The following is a 21,078-nucleotide window of genomic DNA, read 5'->3' as shown; positions in this document are numbered from 1 at the left end:
CCACATGTGAGGACAAGTCTTTTTTTTGTAATTCCTCTATTAAGGAAAATAGTTTATTCCTCCTTAAGAGGATTATGACACTTGTTATGCACACACTTATGAATGTGGCAATCATTCACTTGGGAGTTACAAATAACTCCTCTTCTCATCTCTTTATAAGAGATGCTTCTCTCTCATTCTAAACACACAATCACTATGTAGTTCTTGTAATGAGCCAGTGGCTCTTTTTTATCTCTTCTCTCTCCTTCTTTCATTCTTTAGGCATTTGCCTCATTCATATTATTCACAAGGGGTTTTCTTTGCTTTACCCTTTCAAATCTTTGTCTCCTCTTGTTGATTCATTGGTTTTTGTTCATTCTTTCACTCTCTCTTTGGATCTGAGTTTATGGTAACTATTTTCACAAACTCTCTTGGATTAATTGATAATTCTTTATTTTAGTTCATTTTGATGTTATTGTTTCTAACAAAGATGAACTTGGAGTTTGAGTTGGAGATGGTGCGAAGGTTGTAGATGGTATTCATGCTGATTGTTGGTATTCTTGTATCGTGTTATGATCATGTTGTTGATGCATGTTGATTGAAGAGATCATATTTGCCAATTTGATGGTGTGTTGGCATTTCTTCATTTAGGTTCTAGCCGACTTGATGCAGTAACATGTTGTGATTCTTGGTGCTTCTACTTATGCTATTGTGTGCTCATGGTTGATCATTTACGTCCTAAGTGTTGATTGACTTGATTTGGATCACACTGAAGATTGAGCATAATGTTAATATTTTATATTGTTATAGGTCTTGGCCAACCTAGCTGACGTTTAATATTTGTGATGTATGTAAATGAGAGATCATTTTGTAATTATGATGATGGATGGATGCAAGAGAGATGGTGCAAATGTAAAGTCTACTTCATTCGAACTATAGTGGCATTGGAGATGCTATTTGTCAATTTGATTTTAATGGACAGCAGTTCCCCCTTGATGTAATCACGATTAGATCGATGAACCTAACCGAGGGTCAAATCTGTGATTGCATTGTGAGGAGTGTACTCTGGGCAATGAGCCTGCAGATTAGGTTGTAAGCCTATAAATGCAAGTTATTCCTTTTGTTCTCTATAAGCTCTCAACTGTGCAGTACTTTTAGCAAAGTACATTTATCTTGTGGGTTTGACTCTCGCCGGGTTTTCCCTAATGGGTTTCCTTGAGAACAAATCTGGTGTTATTGTGCCATGGATCTTGCATTATTGTTTATCTTTCAAAGCTGTGATTTGTTTGAGCCGTTTGGAATTATATTTGGCATGGGATAAAGAGGCAAATTTCTGCTCCACAAACCCCATAGAAAAATGGTGTTGCAGAGCAAAGGAATGGATATTTGTTAGACACAACTAGAACCATGATGATTGAAAGAAATGTTTCACATATCTAAGGGAGAGAAGTAATAAGTGTTGCAATATATACTTTAGACCGAGTCTAAATAAAGAAAGGAATGGGGAAGACTCCTTATGAACATTGGTATGGTCATATTCCTATAGTAAGGTATTTTAGAATTTTTGGAAGTAAATGTTATATTAAGAGAGATGAGGGAATTGGAAAGTTTGATTCAAGAAGTGATGAAGGTATATTCCTAGCATATTCCACAAAGAGCAAAGCATATAAATGTTATAACTATAGATGATGAAGATTGTTGAAAGCGCAAATGTCAGAGTACATGAGAATGTGCAGAAATCGTAAAGAACATATAGGAATGACATAGTTGAAGAGGATAATCAGGTTGTGGAACCACAAAATCAGATTCAAGAGCAAAATGGTCCAAAGAGCAAGTTAAACATATGGAGAATGAAGAAGACGTTGATACAAAAGGGTCCGCTACAAATCCTACTCTAAAGACTCCACAATATGTAAAGCTTAATCATTATAAAGATGTTATTATTGGGGATAAGAATAGAGGTGTTCAAACTAGACGAAGAATTGCTAGAGATGAAACATGTCTGTTATCTGAATTTGAGCCTAAAGATGTAAAAGAAGCATGTAGTGATGAAAGTTGGACGAATGCAATAAAAGAAGAACTTGATCAGACTAAGAAGAACAAGATCTAGATTCTTATTTCCAGACCAACTGTAATGTCCCCTTTTTCTAGGACATTAAAACTGATAGGCCAATACAATATATGACCTTTCGAGGACTTAATACAGGATTATTAAGTCAATTTTAATTAAAGGAGACTGAATAGGAGATGAGTTGGCATGAGGGACAGGGACAAGAATACAGAAGATGAAGAGTCGCATGTTGGGTCTTTAAAAGGAGAAGGAGAAGCTCATTTCTTTATGCTTGATTTTATGATTGAGATTTCAGTTTCTCTCTTGAGAGAGTTATTTGGAAAGCTTCAGCTTTCATCCAGCTTGACAACGTAAACCCTCGTGCCCAATAGATAGTGGACGCAAACCCATTGTCCATGGAGACATCACACCAGGTGTCACATGTGCTTACAAGTTCTTTCCTTAGTATTCGAATCTGACTATAAAATTGTGTTTAGGATTGGATTTTGAATGCTAGTTATTGTATTGCTGATGTATAATGCAATAACATATTATAAGGTATTTTATAAGAATCTACTAGTTTATATTTTAGTTTATAAAACATCTTCATATGTTTATGTTCGGAAAAAAAAATTGAGATAAAATCAAGCCAATTTGCATTTAAGATATTTTAGTGGTATTAGAGCAGCAAAATCCTGCCGTTCTTTGGAATTATATCAGAGCATCAAGGTGTTTACAGCTCTGGAAAGTTTCAAATGGTTTGACAAACAAAAGCATTTTATTTAGTGTATACAGGATATAGCATCTACACATTTGTAATAAGAAATTAAGTTCAAACGTCAGTTTTTGTTCAACAAAGGTTTTGCAGTGGAGTTATTTCTATTCCCTTGTTGGGAGCATGAATCATGTGAACTACATATTGGAAATATTAAAACCTTGGGCTTCGAGATATGTAATCGGTACATTATAAAATGGTGGTGTCGTGAATGTTGATGTGTCTACCAGTTGCCTATAGTTTGAGATTGAAATATTGAATGATCTCATTATTGCGATGGTTTTAGATGTATGGTTATCGTGCCAGAAATAGCTTGTCTCTTGCCGCAAATATTGACTATGGTCTTAACTTGCCCAATACATATGATTCTCATTGTCGTCAGTTATAGAAGCATACGAGTTTTGCCCATTGAAGACTTCTCGAGAAGAATATAAGACTTAAGTCGTCAAGGAGACAGAACCTTCAATATCGCAAATATATTACAACAATAGCCCTCCTTCCAAGTGCATTGAATTTAATATATTGGTCGTGTTAGGAAACATCTAGAGTTGTTGGCAATCAATATTCCTAGCTGCCGTGAAAAGCTCAAGCCAAGAATTTGTTTCACGCAATATTGTTGAGACGGACTTGGACGGAATTTCGCAGTTACAGAGAAGAGACACATTTAAGTCTAAGATTGCGTCGAGATTCATTTGTTGAAAATGTGACTTTTGAAGATTGCCAACAATGAATGCTTAGTATGGAGGCATGATAACTATCATTGCAAATTGAGCAAATAGCAGGAAGAAAGTCATTCAACGAACGTAAAAGTAGGAGTCTCTTGGTAAAGGAATCATACGGAAGTTGAATGGTCTCATGACTTCATTTTAACAAAAGCAAGTAGTGGGAATGGACAATATTTTGAATGCACATACCATCATCGAGTGATTAATTATTGGAAGCTGTTTGGGCTACTTGACTATCAAGTTTGGAAAATCATCTTCTAAAGTCTCTATCAATATATCAAAAGCAAAAATATTTGGCATGAAGGATATTAACTTACAAATTTCTACAGAAGTCAATGTCATTATTAGAAAATTAAACATAATTTGTTCATTATGTAGCCTCCACAAATTCTGAAGTGGCATCTATTGTCCTCTCGTACTCTGAGCAGTTACGCATAAGCCATGAAATGATTCAAGAGTTAACGACTCTTATGTGGATGCGTATGTGATAATCATGACTTTTCATATTCCTGACAATATTGTGCTTGCGTTCTTTGGCAATAGCCTCAACAACTGTGCGGCAACGTCTGTAATGGTGGAGTGTTCCTATAGGTGTCTGTTCATGTCATGTTGTTTCTAATTAGGTCATGATAGGTATGAATAAACTCTTGGCACATATCATTTCTATTTTTAGAGAAATCAAAAGAATTGGTGTAGTTTCTAATGCCTTTGCAATTACTTGTCAAGAATATTCATCATTTCTTCATCGGGCGTTTTCTCAGGATTTTTTTTTGATGAATTTGTGGGTTTGTGATATTGCTATCAGGATTTAACTGTGTAATTTTGAGTCAAACTCATTAACTCAAAATTACACAATTAGATCCTGATAGCAAAATCATAATTTGACTTGCTGTGGAAATTATCTCCTACTTATGAATTTGTGGGGTGTCAGACTCAACTACACAAGCCTTATTATTCTATTTCGACAATTTTTATAAGCCTGAGGTAGTAAACATTTGACAGGAATATCATTTGCGTATTCTCTACTTGCCCATTTGGAGATACTAATAAATATTTCCTTCGAGCCATAGAACTGGGAAAAAAAATTCACAAAGGATTGAGATATGATTATGATTTTTGGCATGGAATGAGAAAGAATAATCAGCCGCGGATGATGCGGAGCATATCATGTTAAAATGAATCACTTAAGAATTGGGATCGGTAAAAAACTGATTCTGTGCTTTCAGGCTCAATTGCTACATCTAAGAAAAGCTTCATTCCAAAGGGGCAAAAGACTTTGGTCTCTAATAAGACATTATTAATGTTTTGTTACTTTTATATGTACCCCCTGCTTGAGACTTGAGCTTGTGAGTGACTGAAAATGGTTTATTGTTCTCCATAATCTTCTAATTGCCAAAATTCATGTTCTCACCCATTTAGTCTAACAGAGCCACAAAGTTATTATTCAGAAACTAGAGCTAGCATTCATTTTGAACATAGTTACTATGAGCCTTGAGGTTCCTCAAAATACAACCAGGTTGTGTAAGTGACTGCAGGAGCAAATCAGACTTATGGTGGTGTACAAGCGAAGAAACTATCTGCTTATCTGGAGACTTTCCCCAGGTTTCAATAGAAGGAAGCAGATTAATGTTTCAAAGATGTCATCCATTGCCAGAAATGTTGTTTTATATAAAATCTGCATGGAATGACTCTCTACATCATGATATCACATCACAAACTGAAAACTATCTCCAGTATCACAAACAAGCAAATTGTTTAATTGTTTGAGGGAAAAAACAGAGTATTAGGCAGTTTAGTGCAGTGGTATTCAATTTCTTGATGTTAAGGGACTGCATATGATAGCAAAATCCTGTGCATATTGAGATACATACAAAACAATCTGCCAATACTGAACAAGGAAGTTACAACTGGCCTAGTGATAGAGTAAAATCACAATTAGAATAAGGGTTCTCTGAAGGAAAATCAGCTTAGGAATATTGGTTAACAGTATTTCAAGGCAGCAAGCAAACTTAGTTCAGACAGTTTATTACAATAGCGATCTACAGGGGAAGTGTCTATCAGATTGAGGTAGTTTTTGATCCTAGAAAATAGAACAATGGAAGATCTGAAAAATAGTGTCTTTTCAGAGGAAATTAACAATACATTCAATGGCCCTCAGCTAAGAGACTTGCAGAAAGAGAAAGATTTTGGTTGGTTGTACGTGTTTGGGTCGCAATTAGAACACATGAAATCCTCAAATGATATTCTCTCCAAGTTGGAAGAGATAGAAACATATTTGACCAGAATAGAGCCGATAGATGGTAGGCTCTTAAATTGGGCTTTGCAACCTTCAATGGTGACCTTGGTCCAAGCCAGGTCTATGAAGCATCCAGATAAATGGGTTAACCTTCTGGTTGCTTTTTGTCTCAATGAGATTATGCTAATAACATCTCCTATAACAACCTACAATGATGTGGTGTTGAAGAAAGTTTTGCAATTGATAATGAAGAACTTTAAGGGTTTACAAGTTAAAGGAAACCTTATGAGGCAAGAACAAATTTGCTTGACATGTAAGGACACTAGTACACCCGATCATGTTTGTAGGAATTGTCATAACGAAAAGGAGGGTAAAGAAATTCAAACCAACACAGGGAAAAATGTCAATAAGATGATTTCAGCTATGGATAAGGAACATACAAGTTTCTATGCTGGTGATTTGGAGGATAGACTTGACAAACATGATGAGGTTAGTTGTACTCCAACTAATAGCATGTTGGAGTCTTTGTATGATGAGCCTTTATGTCAAAATGATATCATAGCAACACTTTTGCCTTTGCATGCAAATCAAAGAAACATGGAAATTGAGGCCTATGATTATGTTCTTGAGAGGTGTGATGAACCATATGTTTCTTATATGCATGATATCAACTCCGAGGAACAGTCCAAGATAACACTATAAGACAATGAGTTGTATCAACATGAGAATAATGAGATGCATGCCTTAAAAAAACCGCTGAAGGTTAGTGAAGACATGGTTGTGGCATCTTTGATACGTTATGACTGCACTTACAGGATGGTCAAGGATCTCCTTAGGAATGATCAAAAGGGAGTGGAAGGAGATTTGCTTGTTACTGATTTGCAAGTAGTCAAAACAGCCCTTGAATCTATGAAATCAGATTATTTATGTTTGCTTTCTGACAGGAATTATATTCTAAAGGTGGCTGGAATATATGTTGATCAGTTGAGTAAAGGAAAGAATGAGATTATGGAACTCAACAGGGAGCTTAAGTATGCTCATGAGACATGGGATGGTACACAGATTGCTCTTCATGAAACAGAAAATCAGGTTAGGGTCACAAATTATACCAGGGAGCATGAGAGTAAAAAGAGGCAGGAGTTTTTCCAAGAAGTAATTAATGAACTTGATAGCATTCAACAAACTTATGGCTTGGATAGTTGTCCCAAAAGACCAAATACCAAAATTTCAGATCACATTCAGCTTGTAGACAACCCCTTGTTTGAAGCAGATGCTGATTGGACTTCCGATAATCCCCTTTTTGAGATAAATGAGAAAACTCTTTTTAATTGTCATGAAGAGGATTATCTTGACTTCAAAATATTGGATCTAGATACAATTCCTAGCAGTGAATCTTGGTCACGGGATTGGTGTGGTGAAATGAATATGGTTGCTCATTCTTTGATTAGCCCATATATGGTTCCCGATTCCAACCTTTATATGGGTTGGATGGATTTCATATATCAGCCTTTCAACAAATCTTGGTATAGGATTGATGAGAGTTATGTTTTAATCATAGGGGATGGTTTTTCAGCCTCATTCTTACTCATAGCACCTATGTACTTAGGGGTTCTCCAGATTGATCACGACAGTATGGTATTTGATGTTGCCCATGTTGTTGATTTCCGCTATTGAGCAGCTTGTTTCTTACATCAACAATTTAGGTGGGGTCGTCGCATCTACTATGATATACATAACTCCTTGATACATTTCTATCTCATCATATCTGATGGTCATGACAACATGGTTTGGGATCCTAGTATTAGCACACTTGATGTATTGTTATTATGGGAAGATGGTAAATGGCTTTGTAGTTCTTAGTCCTTCGTTCATATCACAGTAGCACAGTGGATTGTCAAAGCATTATTCACAATGTTGCTATGGGACCCAGGTATCGTGATCACATGCTTACAGTTGTTTGAGGGAAAACAATCTCAAGAGGGGAGGACTATTATGTCCCATTTTTCTAAGACATTAAAACTGATAGGCCAATCCAATATATGACCTTTTGAGGACTTAATACAGGAATATTAAGTCAATTTTAATTAAAGGAGAGTGAATAAGAGATGAGTTGGCATGAGGGACAAGGACAAGAATACAGAAGCTGAAGAGTCACAAGTTGGGTCTTTAAAAGGAGGAGAAGCTTATTTCTTTATGCTTGGTTTTATGATTGAGATTTCAATCTCTCTCTTGAGAGAGTTATTTGGAAAGCTTCAACTTTCATCCATCTTGGGAACGTAAACCCTCATGCCTATAGACAGCGGACACAAACCCATTGTCCATGGAGACGTCACACCAGGGGTCTCACATGTGCTTATAGGTTCTTTCATTAGTATTCCAATATGGTTGTAAAATTGTGTTTAGTATTGGATTTTGAATGCTACTTATTGTATTGCTGATATATAATGCAATAATATATTCTAAGATATTTTATGAGAATCTACTAGTTTATATTGTTGGTTTATAATGCATCTTCATATGTTTATGTTTGAAAATTATTTTGAGATAAAATCGGGTCAATATTCATTTGGGATATTTCACCAATGGACAAGAATGTGACCAGAACAAAATGGGTATTCAAAACCAAGTTGAATGAAGATGGTAAGGTAATTCAGAATAAAGCTAGACTAGTATGCAAAGGATATTCACAAATGGAATGTATTGATTTTAATGAGACTTTTTGCCCTTTTGCTTACTGAGATTTTAATGAGACAATATCTGAAGTTTTTGTTGATGATATCATATTTGATGGTGATGATTTAAGTAAGGGTTTTGTTTATGAGATGCTAAAAGAATTCCAGATGCCTATGATAGATAAAGTTCTTTCTTGGATAGTAAATTACACAATTGGATAAAGGAATTTTTATCACATGGTCCAAGTATGTTAAATCCCCTATTTTGTTGATTTTGAAAATTATTTAGCCATTGACATTTCAAGCTAATCTAAAATGGTTAGTTAAATTAGTTACTCATTTTGAGTTCATATGTATAGAAATATCAGTTATTCATTATGTATCATGTGGAATGGAAGATTTTGGTTAATTATATGTTATTACATGAATGCAAAATGGTTGGTTAATATGGTTGTTAGTTATGATAACTTATTTACATTTGAATGATGTGGAAGTATGCTTTCACCATGTAAATTTTTCTTGCAGGAAGCGTGGCTATGGGGGGAAGCATTGGCAGAGGGGGAATAGGGCATGGGTGCACCAACCTGCCACTAAGCTAACAAGTATGAATCTCAACCACCATGGTCAGGGAAAAGTAGGCTGGGCAAAATAAATTATGCCAAGTGTCAACTGTGAGCTAACTGGGTCGTCTACTCTTAAATGATACATAAATATATATTCACTTGAACATTAAGCAAAATAAAAACAATAGTTACCTTTGATTGGGAATCTGGATGCTGTGCATCTTTCTTGTAATGTCAGACACAACTTATTATATATGTAGTACCCATAGTACTTGCATACATTTGTATGTGTTAAATATATGTATATGTATGTATGTGTATATTTAAATATAACGTATGTATAAGTATACAAATATTCAAAACATAATGTATATGTATATATGTGTATAAATAACGCATACGAACATGCATAAAAAATATGAGTATTATCGATATAATAAATTATAGGAAGGATTCTATTATTTTTCTTCTTTTCTTACATCAAATTAAATTAATGCATGAAGTCTATTGGCCTCTTATATTTCCTTATTATTTCGGCCCTTTTACATTTTTATCTCAAGTTCAATCAAGATTGTAACTCATGCTCGCCACCTCGTAAATCTTTCATGCGCATAACTCTTTCTTGGTTGGGCATAATTCCCTTGTAACCAAACATTGCTCTATAAGATGGAAGATCGAAGCCACTCAAGGGCTTGCTCTCAAAATACACTTGCACATCTATACTTGTATGCTATATTTCATATCAGTAAAATTCCATCTTATTAGTGATGCCAACACAAGTCAGTAAGCCTGACATTGGAGCTAGCAGCTTGGGTTCTCAGGTTACACTTTGTTTGCATCACAGCCCCGTCAGGTTGTATTCTAGAAATGCTTTTGTTATTTCTTATCAAATCTCAAGATGTCTAGCATTGTATCCAAACGTACAAGTCATACGTTTGATGATAAAGTTTATGTTTATATCTTGAAATCTCTACTAATCTGTAATCAATCATTCTATCAATTATTCTATTATTTTCATAACCCAATCAGCCTGACAATTCCTATTGGCCAAGCACAAATGGATGAGAAATGATCACATCGTTCTTGTACAAAGTTGTGACATATACTATAACTTGTCATTTTAAAACAAATGAGATAATCGTAATGAATTAAAGCAGATAATTTGTACAAGTTGTACACCCTTGTACAGAGGCATCAAAATTCATGTCTCTGAGACAAGGAGATGTACCCTTTTGCAATATAATATTGAATTCACTTGAAAGCCATGTTTTACTCTTGATATCATTTATGAAATTCCTTATTAGGCAAGGAACTTATTATTGTATGAACAACTTGCAAATTCCATGAGGATGGACAATTACAACAAGGGTCATCAAGGATGCTCGAGCATGGCTGAGATGAAAGGTGTATTTTATAGATGATGGATTGTGGGAATATCCCTGCAAATGAAGAGATTGAATTAGTAATAAATTAAACAACACAAAAGGAAACTAAAGTTTGAAACTATAAACCGACTCAACTCGTAGTGGACAGTTAAGTGTAGTCTTGTTTGTCAATTCGATTGTTGGGTAATAGGGCACATAGTGTCCATGAAAATCCCTGACCAGGGTAGGATTCATGGAAAATGATGTTGTTGTGATCACTAGCGGTCAGGATAACTTGCAATCGGATGGTTAGGCTGATAGGAGGGTTCTACAGTCTAGTTGGTTGTGTAGTTGACACTCTTAACAACAAGATACTCAGGTGGCAAGACGATATGGTTCTCCTGTGCCTTATCACATGCAAAGTAGGCCCATTCTCATCTAAGAGTGAGAGGGGGATACACTTGGTTCCTGATTGGGTGGTTAAGCCTATGTCAATGCTTCTCCTCTCCACCAAAGCCAAGACTTGCACAAGACAAATCAGGTTTCTATTCTTAGCCTAATGCGACCTAGCTGGTATTTGAATTTCCTTTCATGTTTCATTCAAGTTCAGTTGGATATGTATTTCTATATGTTAAGTAATAATTAAATGTATCAGTTAGTTAATGATCTCACCCTTTCATTCAATTTAATCTTTATTGTAATTGAATAAAGGAAATAAATCTCAATTTGTTAGTTAAAGAATTTCATGAGAATTAGTTAATCTATTATAATTGTCAATCCCATGCATGCGAATAAGTAGATAGCTTATTTTGATTGTTAAAATATAAGGAAACTAAGGAGTAGAAAAGTTGGTTGTTAGGAAGTATGTCAAGGAATTGTTGAAGAAACTAGTTAATACTCCTATGGTTACTGATTACAAATTGACTACAAATATCAAATCCCCTTGTGCAAATCAAACTAGATTTAGATTAATGATCAATGGATTGCTTTGCTTGACTCAAATTAGACCTAATATTATTAATGTTGTTTGTATTGTGGCAGGATTTCAAGCTGATCTGAAGTAATCACATGTTGTTTCTATTGAAAAGATATTCGAATATTTGAAGAGAACAGTTGAATATGGATTATGGTTTGGTAAGGATAATGAATTCACACTTTATTGCATATACAGATGTTGATTGGGCATGTAATGTGGATGATAGAAAGAGCACTAGCGGTGGTAAAAAAAAATTTGGGCAAGAGACTAACCTCTTGGACAAGTAAGAAACAAGATAATGTTTCTCAATCTACTGTTGAAGTTGAATATATTGCTATTGCTAACAATTGTACTCAAGTTGTTTGGATGAAGCAAATGTTGCAAGATTTGAGGATAAACATTGATGAACCTATTGTTCTTCATTGTGATAACTCTGGTGCCATATATATTTCAAAGAATCTTGTGCAACATTAAAGGACAAAGCATATTTCTATTAAGTACCATTTCTTGAGAGATAAAGTGAAGAAAACGAAAGTAAGATCAAAGTCTGTACCTACCAAAGAACAAATTGTTGACATCTTTACTAAATCATTGTCAAAGGATACATTTGAGTATCTAAGAGATAAGCTTGGGGTTATAGCCCCTCCTAATCAAAACTAAGATGCTTGGGATGGCATTGGTCTAGTGTATTATCTAAATATAATTTATCTGCATTAATGTATAGCGGACTACTCCTTAGAGGGAGCAGTCTTGTTTGGTTTGGTACTGCAGATTTTCATTCAGCCTTTTGAGGTGAGTTCAAAGCTTTGATGTCTTTGGTCCTTCGCCATTGATATCAAAGGGGGAGAGATGTGTGTGAAAAATTATGCTATAACGCTAAATGGATGATGACAGCTTTTGAAGCTAGAAATTCAGCGTGATCGGATGGATATATTATGTTATCGTGCATTGATCAATTTTTCACTTCATATGTTGTCATCAATGCCAAAGGGAGAGATTGTTGGAGATTTCATTGAGCATGTTAGAGATTGTTGATGTGTTTGGTTATTAGTGTTTTGTCATTGATGTCAACATACTATTGTTGTTGCAGACAGTGTATTGTGTTTGCTGAGTTGGGATGATTTATGATGTTCAAATGATATATTGAAGATCTCCTGATGTTATTCTTGTTGGAGTCTTCAATGTCTATAGTTGATTATACTCAACTTACAGAGGTTCGCATGGTTATTTGAGTGAGCTATGATTGATTCACTAGTTGTTGTTGTTACAGTGTTATTGTATTCAGTAGTTGAGTAATTTCTTTGATATGAATTGGATTTGATGTTTGTCGCGAAGATGGTGCTTGTATTGGGACTTATCATTGTGTCCTTGGCTAGTGTTGTTCCCGTTCCAGAGTATAGCAAGCTATCTTCTATTGACAAAGCTTGGTATTTTAGTGTTCTCATTGATTAGAGTTGAAGATGAACATGGATTTTGAGTTGGAGATGATACGAAGGTTGTGGATGGTATTCATGCTGCTTGTTTGCATTCTTGGAACATGTGATGATTGTGTTGTTGGTTCACATTGATTGAAGAGATCAGATTTGCCAATTTTGTGGTGTGGTGGTGTTTTTCTATTTAGGTCATAGCCGATTTGATGGAGTAACATGTCGCTATTCTTAGTGTTGCTTTGGCAATGCTATTGCGTGTTCATAGTTGATTATTTCTGTCCTATCTAAGTCTTGATCAGCTTGATCTGGATCATGCTGGAGATTGAGCACAATATTTGTACTTTTTATTATTATAGGTCTTGACCAACCTAGTTGATGTTTAATATTTGTAATTTGTATAAATCAAAGATCATTTTGTACTTATGATGAAGAATGGATGTGAAAGAGATTGTGCATACATAAATTGTACTTCACTGGAACTGTATTGGCATTGGAAATGCTATTTGTCAGTTCGTTTGTAATGGACAATATGTCCACACTATTGTAATCAAGATTAGATCAGTTCAGCTAAAAGCCAGATATGTGATTGTATTATCAGCAATGTGCTCTAGACAATGAGCCTACAAATTGGGTTTGTAAGCCTCTAGATGCAAGTGTATTTATTTTGTTCTCTATTTGCTCTAAAGCGGGCAGTGCTTTTAGGAGAGTACATTCATCTTGTGGGTTTGACTTCCACCGGGGTTTTCCCTAATGGGCTTCTGTTGTGAGGTTCTCACACCATCACCCCAAAATTTTGGGGACCCCCTTTTTCGTTCACATTGGCAAAAAAATTTCAGAAGTTGTACAAAAAAGAAATTGATTTTTTTGAAAATTTTAAGTCTTGAACGCCTTCAGGTCAGAAGGGAGAGGGTTAGATTTATTTTCACCCGGTTTCAACTTGATTTTCCAGAACAACCAATTTCATCCTTAGGCCGAACAAATTTCAAAGAACACTTAGCAGGATAAAATTGTAAATCTTGTACTTAGACAATTTCTTTCGAAAATTTGGATAAAATTGTATAAACTTGAGTAGTTTTCAAAAATGAAATTTTTGTTAGATTTGGGTTTTTTGGAAAATCTTGAATTATTTTGGTGAAAAAAAAAATTGTGATAGTGAAATCAAATTGCAAAATCGATTTTGGATTCTAGAGAAATGATTTATTTCTGTTAAAAAAGTAAAATTGCATAGCAAAATCAATTTTGGATTTAAATTGCAAAAATTGGCATTAAATGGATTAAATCTGCCTTGAAGATTTTAAAATATTTAAAGAAATTAGTAATTTAAAATTGAAAAAATCAATTTTAGCTTGCCAAATCCAATTTTTAACGATATATTAATTACTAAATCATCATTAAATGAAAACGTTTAGCCTCTCCAAGGATTTATTTATTTTATTTTTGCAATTTTGGTCTAACCGGCAATTTAAAAATGCAAATTTCATCTTGGCGAAATTAATTTTTAACTAAGCCAGATTTGTGTTCTAATTAATGTTTTTTTTTGCTCCCAAGGTACAAGTTGGCCAGCTAGGGAGAGCAAGCAAATTGGGTATAAGAGGAAGCTCTTTCCCTTTATCTCCTCATTCCTTATTCTTCCTCTTCATGGTGTTTGGCAATTTTAGCAAAGGGAGCAGATTTCTTCTTCCTTGGACGATTTTTGCAAGGGCAGATTGGTATTTTCCTTGTATGGTTTTTTGCAAGGGCAAATTGGTATTGTGTTAGGTGATTTTTTTAGGCAACTTGGAGTTGCTCTCCATGTTTGGTGATTTATTTAAGAGCAGATCTGCACTCTTCTTGCTTGGCGAATTTTGTGGGAGCCGAGTTTTGCAGGAGACAAAATTCTAATTTTCAAGAGGGGCTGCGATTTTCTCCTAGAGATTGGACAATTTTGTTGGTGAAGAAAAAAGGTGATTAAAATCTGATTTGTAGCACGTCCATAGACAATTTCAAGTGGGCCAAATTCTGATTTTTCCAGCTAGGGCATCAAGATTTGCAAGGGATTTGAAATTCTTAAGTCTGATCCTAAATTCCAAAAGAAGACCAGGCCATAGTTCAAATCATTTGGAGTTGAAAGGGGTCCTTAAGCGAATTTCTCTTTTGTTCTTGTCTAGTTTCGTTTCCCTTGGTTCTTTTTGCATTCATTATCCACCACTTCATCATCCCATCCTAGGTTGAAGATTGAAGATTGATAAGGGTAGAATCCATGATAGGACATTTGAAGAGGCAAAAATGAGCAAGACCACACTAAGTTGAAGTTGGGAGATATAAGTGTAGTACATCCTAAGGTAACGGCGAGGCAGAAATAAATGTTAGTCCCACCCTAGGTTGAAGATTGGAGATTGATAAGTGTAGTGATAGGACTTGCCGAGGCAGATATAAGTGTAGAATTCATCGATAGAAAGAAGATTGGAGATCAATAGGTGTATAGTCCGTATCACTTAGAACGAAAGGGCAGAAATAAGTGTTTAGCATGGTAGATGTTATTGCAAGCAAGAACTCTAAGGGAACAAATACTAAGAAAGACAAAGAGGATATGATGCCAAAAACAACTTTCTTATCAAAAATGAGGCGAATAATCGATACCAATGTCAGTGCAGTAAATATGATACAGATAAAGGACAGACTAAAGGAAGGACAATCCCCCTTGAAAAAGAAGATATACAGGAGTGGAATTGTACACGTAGCAGTTTTTCCTCCTAAATTGCCTTGTCCAAAATTGGTTATGGAGTGCACATCCAAGTTTGATTTGATCAGTAAATCCATCATTTTTTATGAAGGGAAGAGGGTGTTGGCCAATACTAACGGACAGGCAATCGAAGAAGCATTTAACATTCCCCAATACAAGAGCATGACAATGGTGATGATGGATCAAGCAACCAAATCATTTCAGGATAACCAAGAAGCTTATTTCACACATATAAAGCAGGAGTGGCTACACGAGGGAAAGAAAGGTGTAACCAGATCATCAAGGCTCACAATGGTAGATTTCAAATCAGAATACGACGATCTCATTGTACTTCTCAACCGGATCATGGGCCTAGCTCAAGTTATGCAATTCGAAAATTGGTTGTACTTCTTTATTGATGAAATTGAAAAAGGAAAAAGAAGATTTGATTGGGCTAGGATCATAAGCGAAAATCTAGAGTTGCAACTTAGAACTGTACAAAACCAAAAGTAATTCTACATGGGATCCTATCTGTTTTACCTAATTGCTAGATTGTATAAAAATCTGGGACTTAAGGCCTTAGGAGAAGTTGGCAATGGGCCAAGGCAATATTTGGTGCATGAATGCTATCCACAACTTCATTTGCACAACAACAAGGACTACAAAATGTTTTGTGACGCCTTTGCCATGAAGACAATAAGGGTATTACAGGGGACACCTACTAAGAGACTCTCATCGAAAACAAAAGCAAAGATAAAGAAATATGGGAGTTGGTTTATCCAATTTCCGCAATTCACCTACATTAGAGTAGCGGGAATGCCTAATTGTCCCAAGAGGCTTCCAAGATACCCACCCGACAAGGTAGTTTTGATGGAATTGGCTAGGCAACTTGAGTACTATGACAGAATAACGAGACTCGAAGGTAAGACGGGGATTACCTTCTCATTCAGGATTGGCAATGATAGTTGCCCCAACCGAGTTGCCTTTGAAGCTGTGAAGAAGGAATTGGAATGGTATCACCTAGGATGGTACAGAGCAAGGCAAGGATTTGATCCTAATGGTCTTATCAAGGTATCTCATGGAAATGCGTTTAAACATGCTCCCACTATAGAAGACTTTTGGGCCAATGCCAAGCATGACTTTCATGTGAGAAAGCTAGCTTTCTCAAGATTGTCAATGAACATGATGAGAGATATAAAATGGAGAGGCCTTGATATTCCTAATCAACTGGAAGATGATGGAAAAGTGTTGAGAGAAGATTATGATACAGTAGAAGGAATAGAGTTAAATCCAGTAGATTGGGATGATCATCAGGATCCTTCCTTGGAGGCAGTTACAAGAGCAGTTGATTTGCATACCGAGTCATGGTACAACGAAAGATTAAGGAAGCTACAAAGTCAAAGGATTCCCCTTACTTATGAGAAGATGAAGCCAAAAGAGGGTCCAATAGAATCAATCGAACAGAAGGGCGAAGGAAGTAGCTGGCAACAGGAAACAATTAGGAGCAAGAAGAGACCTTTGGAGGTTGAGAAAAGCAAAGAACATCCGGAACCTCCAACAAAGAGACAGCACGCAACACCGTAAAGGGAAAGTATAATTGAGGCTAGAAGCCAAGAAGATAACACAAGTGAACAAAGGACTACGGTAGAAGTGAGCTCTGATTCAAAGTCAAGTGGTTACAGCAATAGCACCGAATACTCTCCTCTCTCGAAAAACCAACGTGGAGATGACATGGCAGTTACTAGTGAAGAAGGAGATGGGCCGATTGATATTGAGGCAACAAGTCAGGCACCCAAGCCCGTTGGTGATGCTTTGTTAGTTGAACCAAATCCAAATTGGGGGACATGCACTGCACCACTATGGTTAAGGCAAATGCTTATGCCAAGAGGCGAGGTAGTAACTGCCCGAATAGTTGAAGACATCCAAGGATTAATAGAGAAGGGCGATAGCGAGAACCAAAAACAGATTGCAAAAACGGTGGCAAAGGTAATCAAGAACGACAATGATGGTCACCGAAAGGTTCAAATTGCTATACCAACAGTCAATAAGGCATTGGATAAGATTGCCGCCCAAGAATATGAGATAGTGGAGCATAATTTGGGAAGAAACACAGATGAGATGGAATGTGAGGAGATCCAGGAAGGTATAGCTTCAATCAAAGAAAGGTTGAGGAAGGCAAATGAAAGGATCATAAAGTTGGAGGGCAAGAACAAATATTGGAGAGATTGCCAGCCTATCCAATAGTTGCACTAGGCAGCCCTTCCTCAAGACAGCGAGAGCAACCTAGAAGAGATATCGGCTCAGCTACATGAAGTCAGGGATTGGATCCATGATACAATCCAAGATGGGAGAAACTTCTTGCCTTCCTTTATCTCGACATTCCAGTCATTAGTGGCTGTCTAAAACAAATTCAGAGTATTTGAAGAGGAGTAGAAGGATTTCCTTCCAGTCAAGGATTTAGCTATTCCCAGGCTACAGGCGTTTATTGGGCTACCGGAGGCATATTTGGAAATGGCCAAGTTGGTTGATGAAAGAGGATTGAGTATGGTTGAGTCTTGGTTTGTTTCTTTGACTACCAGATTGAGAACACTCGAGGAGATACAGAAGGCAGTTGCACAACATAGCCCAAGTGTCGACACTTCCATTTCAACCATGATGAGCGACGTTGGGGTGGCACTTGATTTTGAAGACATTAGAGAAGAGGACATTGATGAGACAAGACTTGGATCAAGATTGGATGAGTTAGGAAAAGTTGCTATCAAGAAGAAACATTTGAGCACCCTTTCTTCCCTCAACGCCTTTATCAAATTTGCAAAAGAGTATGAGAAAGACCATGAGAAGACACTACAGGCAGCAAGCAGCATGGTGAAATCGGCCGAGCTCAAGATATAGCATACACCTTGCCCTCCCATGGAGGAAGTCAACGAAAGGCTAGCTAGGTTCATTGCCTTAGCTAAAAGAACGAAAGAAAAAGGGAGATTTATATTAGAAGATCATTTGATGTAAGCCCAAGTGGCAATTTCTCTTTCTTCTAGGGTAGGACAAGTGTCTAATTCTGATTGGCCACCATTTTGGTGCCTTCTCATTGGTTGTTACTTTTCCACTTTTTTCATTGGTCCATTGGCGAGGTGGCATCTCCTCATTGGCCGATGGGATGGCAACCCTAATTAGGGTTTCTAGGATTCAATTTAGATTGTCAGTTTTGCCTCTTTATCTCTGTCGTCAGTTGTACATTTTGGCCTCTATATAAGGCTATTTGCTCTCATTTGTAATGGTCGCAGAAAATTGTTGCAAAGATAATGCCAAAAATCGCTTTTCTTTCTCATTGTTGTGACTTGCATGGTGATTAAGAGCCTTTGATATTATTGCATGGTTTCTACTTCCAAATAGTTAGAGTAAAATTTCTTTTAAAGTTGTTAAAGTAGATTGCATTTCAAGTTGTTAAGTAAAGGTAAAGTAGATGAATAGTTGCATGATAGCATTAGTAGATGTTTGATAGGGATCAATACTAGGCCACTAGCATCCTAGTGGTTTGTTGGGAAGCCTTGTGTAGTAAACTAGTTTATTTTCCTTTGAATCATTGTATCTATGGAGGTGGAGCCACTGGTTAACTTTCATTAGATTCAATCCCCATCCATTTGCTAATCTTCCATTCATAGGAGTAGAAGTAGAATAGCAAGTAGTTTAGGAGTTGGAATTTTGAAGAAGAAAGTTAGAAAGACATAAGTCATAGAACCATTCGCCCTCCATCACCATCACCTTCTCCATCAACATCATCTAGCATTCATACCGAACTACCATCACCATCATTCCATCAAAGTCCTAGTCATCCTCAAACAAAAAGCGTAAGGCCGCCTACGTGATTACCAGTAAATCACATCGATATACTAAGTTAGTATCCATAGGTGTAAGGAACATTGGAGTTATCCTCATGTCTTCATGAGTATTAACTTTTCAAGAGAGGAATTGAGGACGTTTAATTGCTAATATGTTATGTGGTATAAAAACTGACAACAACAGTTTCCTCGAGAACAAATCTAGTGTTATTGTGTTGTGTTGTAGATCTTGCATTATTGTTTATATTTCAGATCTGTGTCTTGTTTAAACAATTTGGAATTATATTTGGCATACTGATTCACCTCCCTCCCCCACCAATTGTGCTTGCCTCATTTTGGGCGTTACACACAAAAAATGGGAGTTTGGGCACCACCAAAGAAATAGGTTCAATGAGAATGATAGTTGAAAAGAAAAACCAGCTTCTCACTATTTAAATATTGACATCAACCATGGAGGGATTGCCAAAGGAAAAGTTGATCAAACAACCAAAACAATTTTGGTCATGCTAATCAAGCTATTGCACATATGGATAAAAAAATGCGTTTGATTAACTTGCAACCAAGATTTCCCTTGAAACGGTATTTTTTAATTAGCTTGTAAAAGAAGATTTGAGATATTCATTGAAATCAATATTCAGATTCATGCAAAGACATCTTTATGGAAGTGGAAGTACCCAGTGAAATTCATATATAAAATTTTGGATGGGAGAAATACAAGAAAACTTTGAAATTCATTTATAACAAGCATGGAGGGGGTTGTCAATGTAAGTCACACAAACAACAAAAACAATGCTAGTCGAGCTAGTTTTCACTATGCATAAAAAAGACACTAAATTAAATTGCAATAAAGATACTTCTTTACAAGTATATGATTTGGGATCCACTAGTTTAATCATCACTATCCAGTTTAAAAGTAAGATTAGGTATTTTGTCAAGTTCTGTTTGGAACACACCTAAATTAAAGTTCACTCAAACACAGGTGATTTCAAATGTGAATCAGTCACCCAGTCGGCGCATGATCATAAAATAGACAAGTTTAAGGATTAAGTGGCGGTGACATGTGAATAATGTCTACTATCTAACACATCTAAAAAGGGCTTTTTGTTATTGGATGTGTTTCAGAATTCCTAGAAAAAGTTTATCCACAGTAAAAATTGCAGTCCCATTGAGGTCAAACATTGAAACAATGATTAAGAGATTCTCTTAAACATCCCTATTGCTGGACAGGCTATATTCATCAAGTGTTGAGATCTGGGAAGTACACTGACCACACTCCTTGGGAAATGCCTCGGGTATATGGCATTAATCTATTAGAGTATTCTTCTTGGTAGACTTTTGTACATATTAAATTTGGAAAAATTGTTAACAACATACAGTACCATGATTGTTGAATAAATAAACTCATGTTGGTTTTTTGAGCAACTTCTGTATGAGTGATCATATAATTCAAATCTATTTACAAGAGTGTCAAATTAGCTAACCTGACTGGAAAACTAGCAGCTTTCCACCAGTGGATTTCATTGCAAGAAAGGCACCCTGGTCATAATGATCAGAAAACTTATCATAAATATCTAGGCAGAAAGGTACAGAAGGGAAAAAAAAATATTAAAACAGCAAAACATGAAAAGAAAAACAACCTTGATGGCTGCACCAAAAGCTGATTCAGGGATCTTATTGTGCTGAAACATCGTTGGAATGCTCTCCAAAAGTTGTTCTACATGTTCACGACACTGTAATTGCCATTGTTACCAAAATTACAAATGATAGTTGA

General features: G+C 36.1%; 1 protein-coding gene across 1 annotated transcript in view; it reads right to left on the bottom strand.

Moving 5' to 3' along the window:
- Positions 1–21,078, bottom strand: part of LOC149562745 (protein transport protein SEC24 C-like) — a 158,613-nt gene that overhangs the window by 20,875 nt on the left and 116,660 nt on the right. The window contains exons 11-12 of the mRNA XM_089826163.1: positions 20,945–21,037; positions 20,789–20,843 (exon numbers count right to left, since the gene is read on the bottom strand). Of these exons, the coding sequence (XP_089682289.1) occupies positions 20,789–20,843; positions 20,945–21,037 (148 nt within the window). The remainder of the gene's footprint in view (positions 1–20,788; positions 20,844–20,944; positions 21,038–21,078) is intronic.

This window comes from Cupressus sempervirens, chromosome 4, assembly GCF_028749045.1.
Source record: "Cupressus sempervirens isolate cs-2001-9-10 chromosome 4, ASM2874904v1, whole genome shotgun sequence".
NCBI classification, from domain to species: Eukaryota; Viridiplantae; Streptophyta; class Pinopsida; order Cupressales; family Cupressaceae; genus Cupressus; species Cupressus sempervirens.
This window is presented reverse-complemented; position numbering and strand designations above follow the sequence as displayed.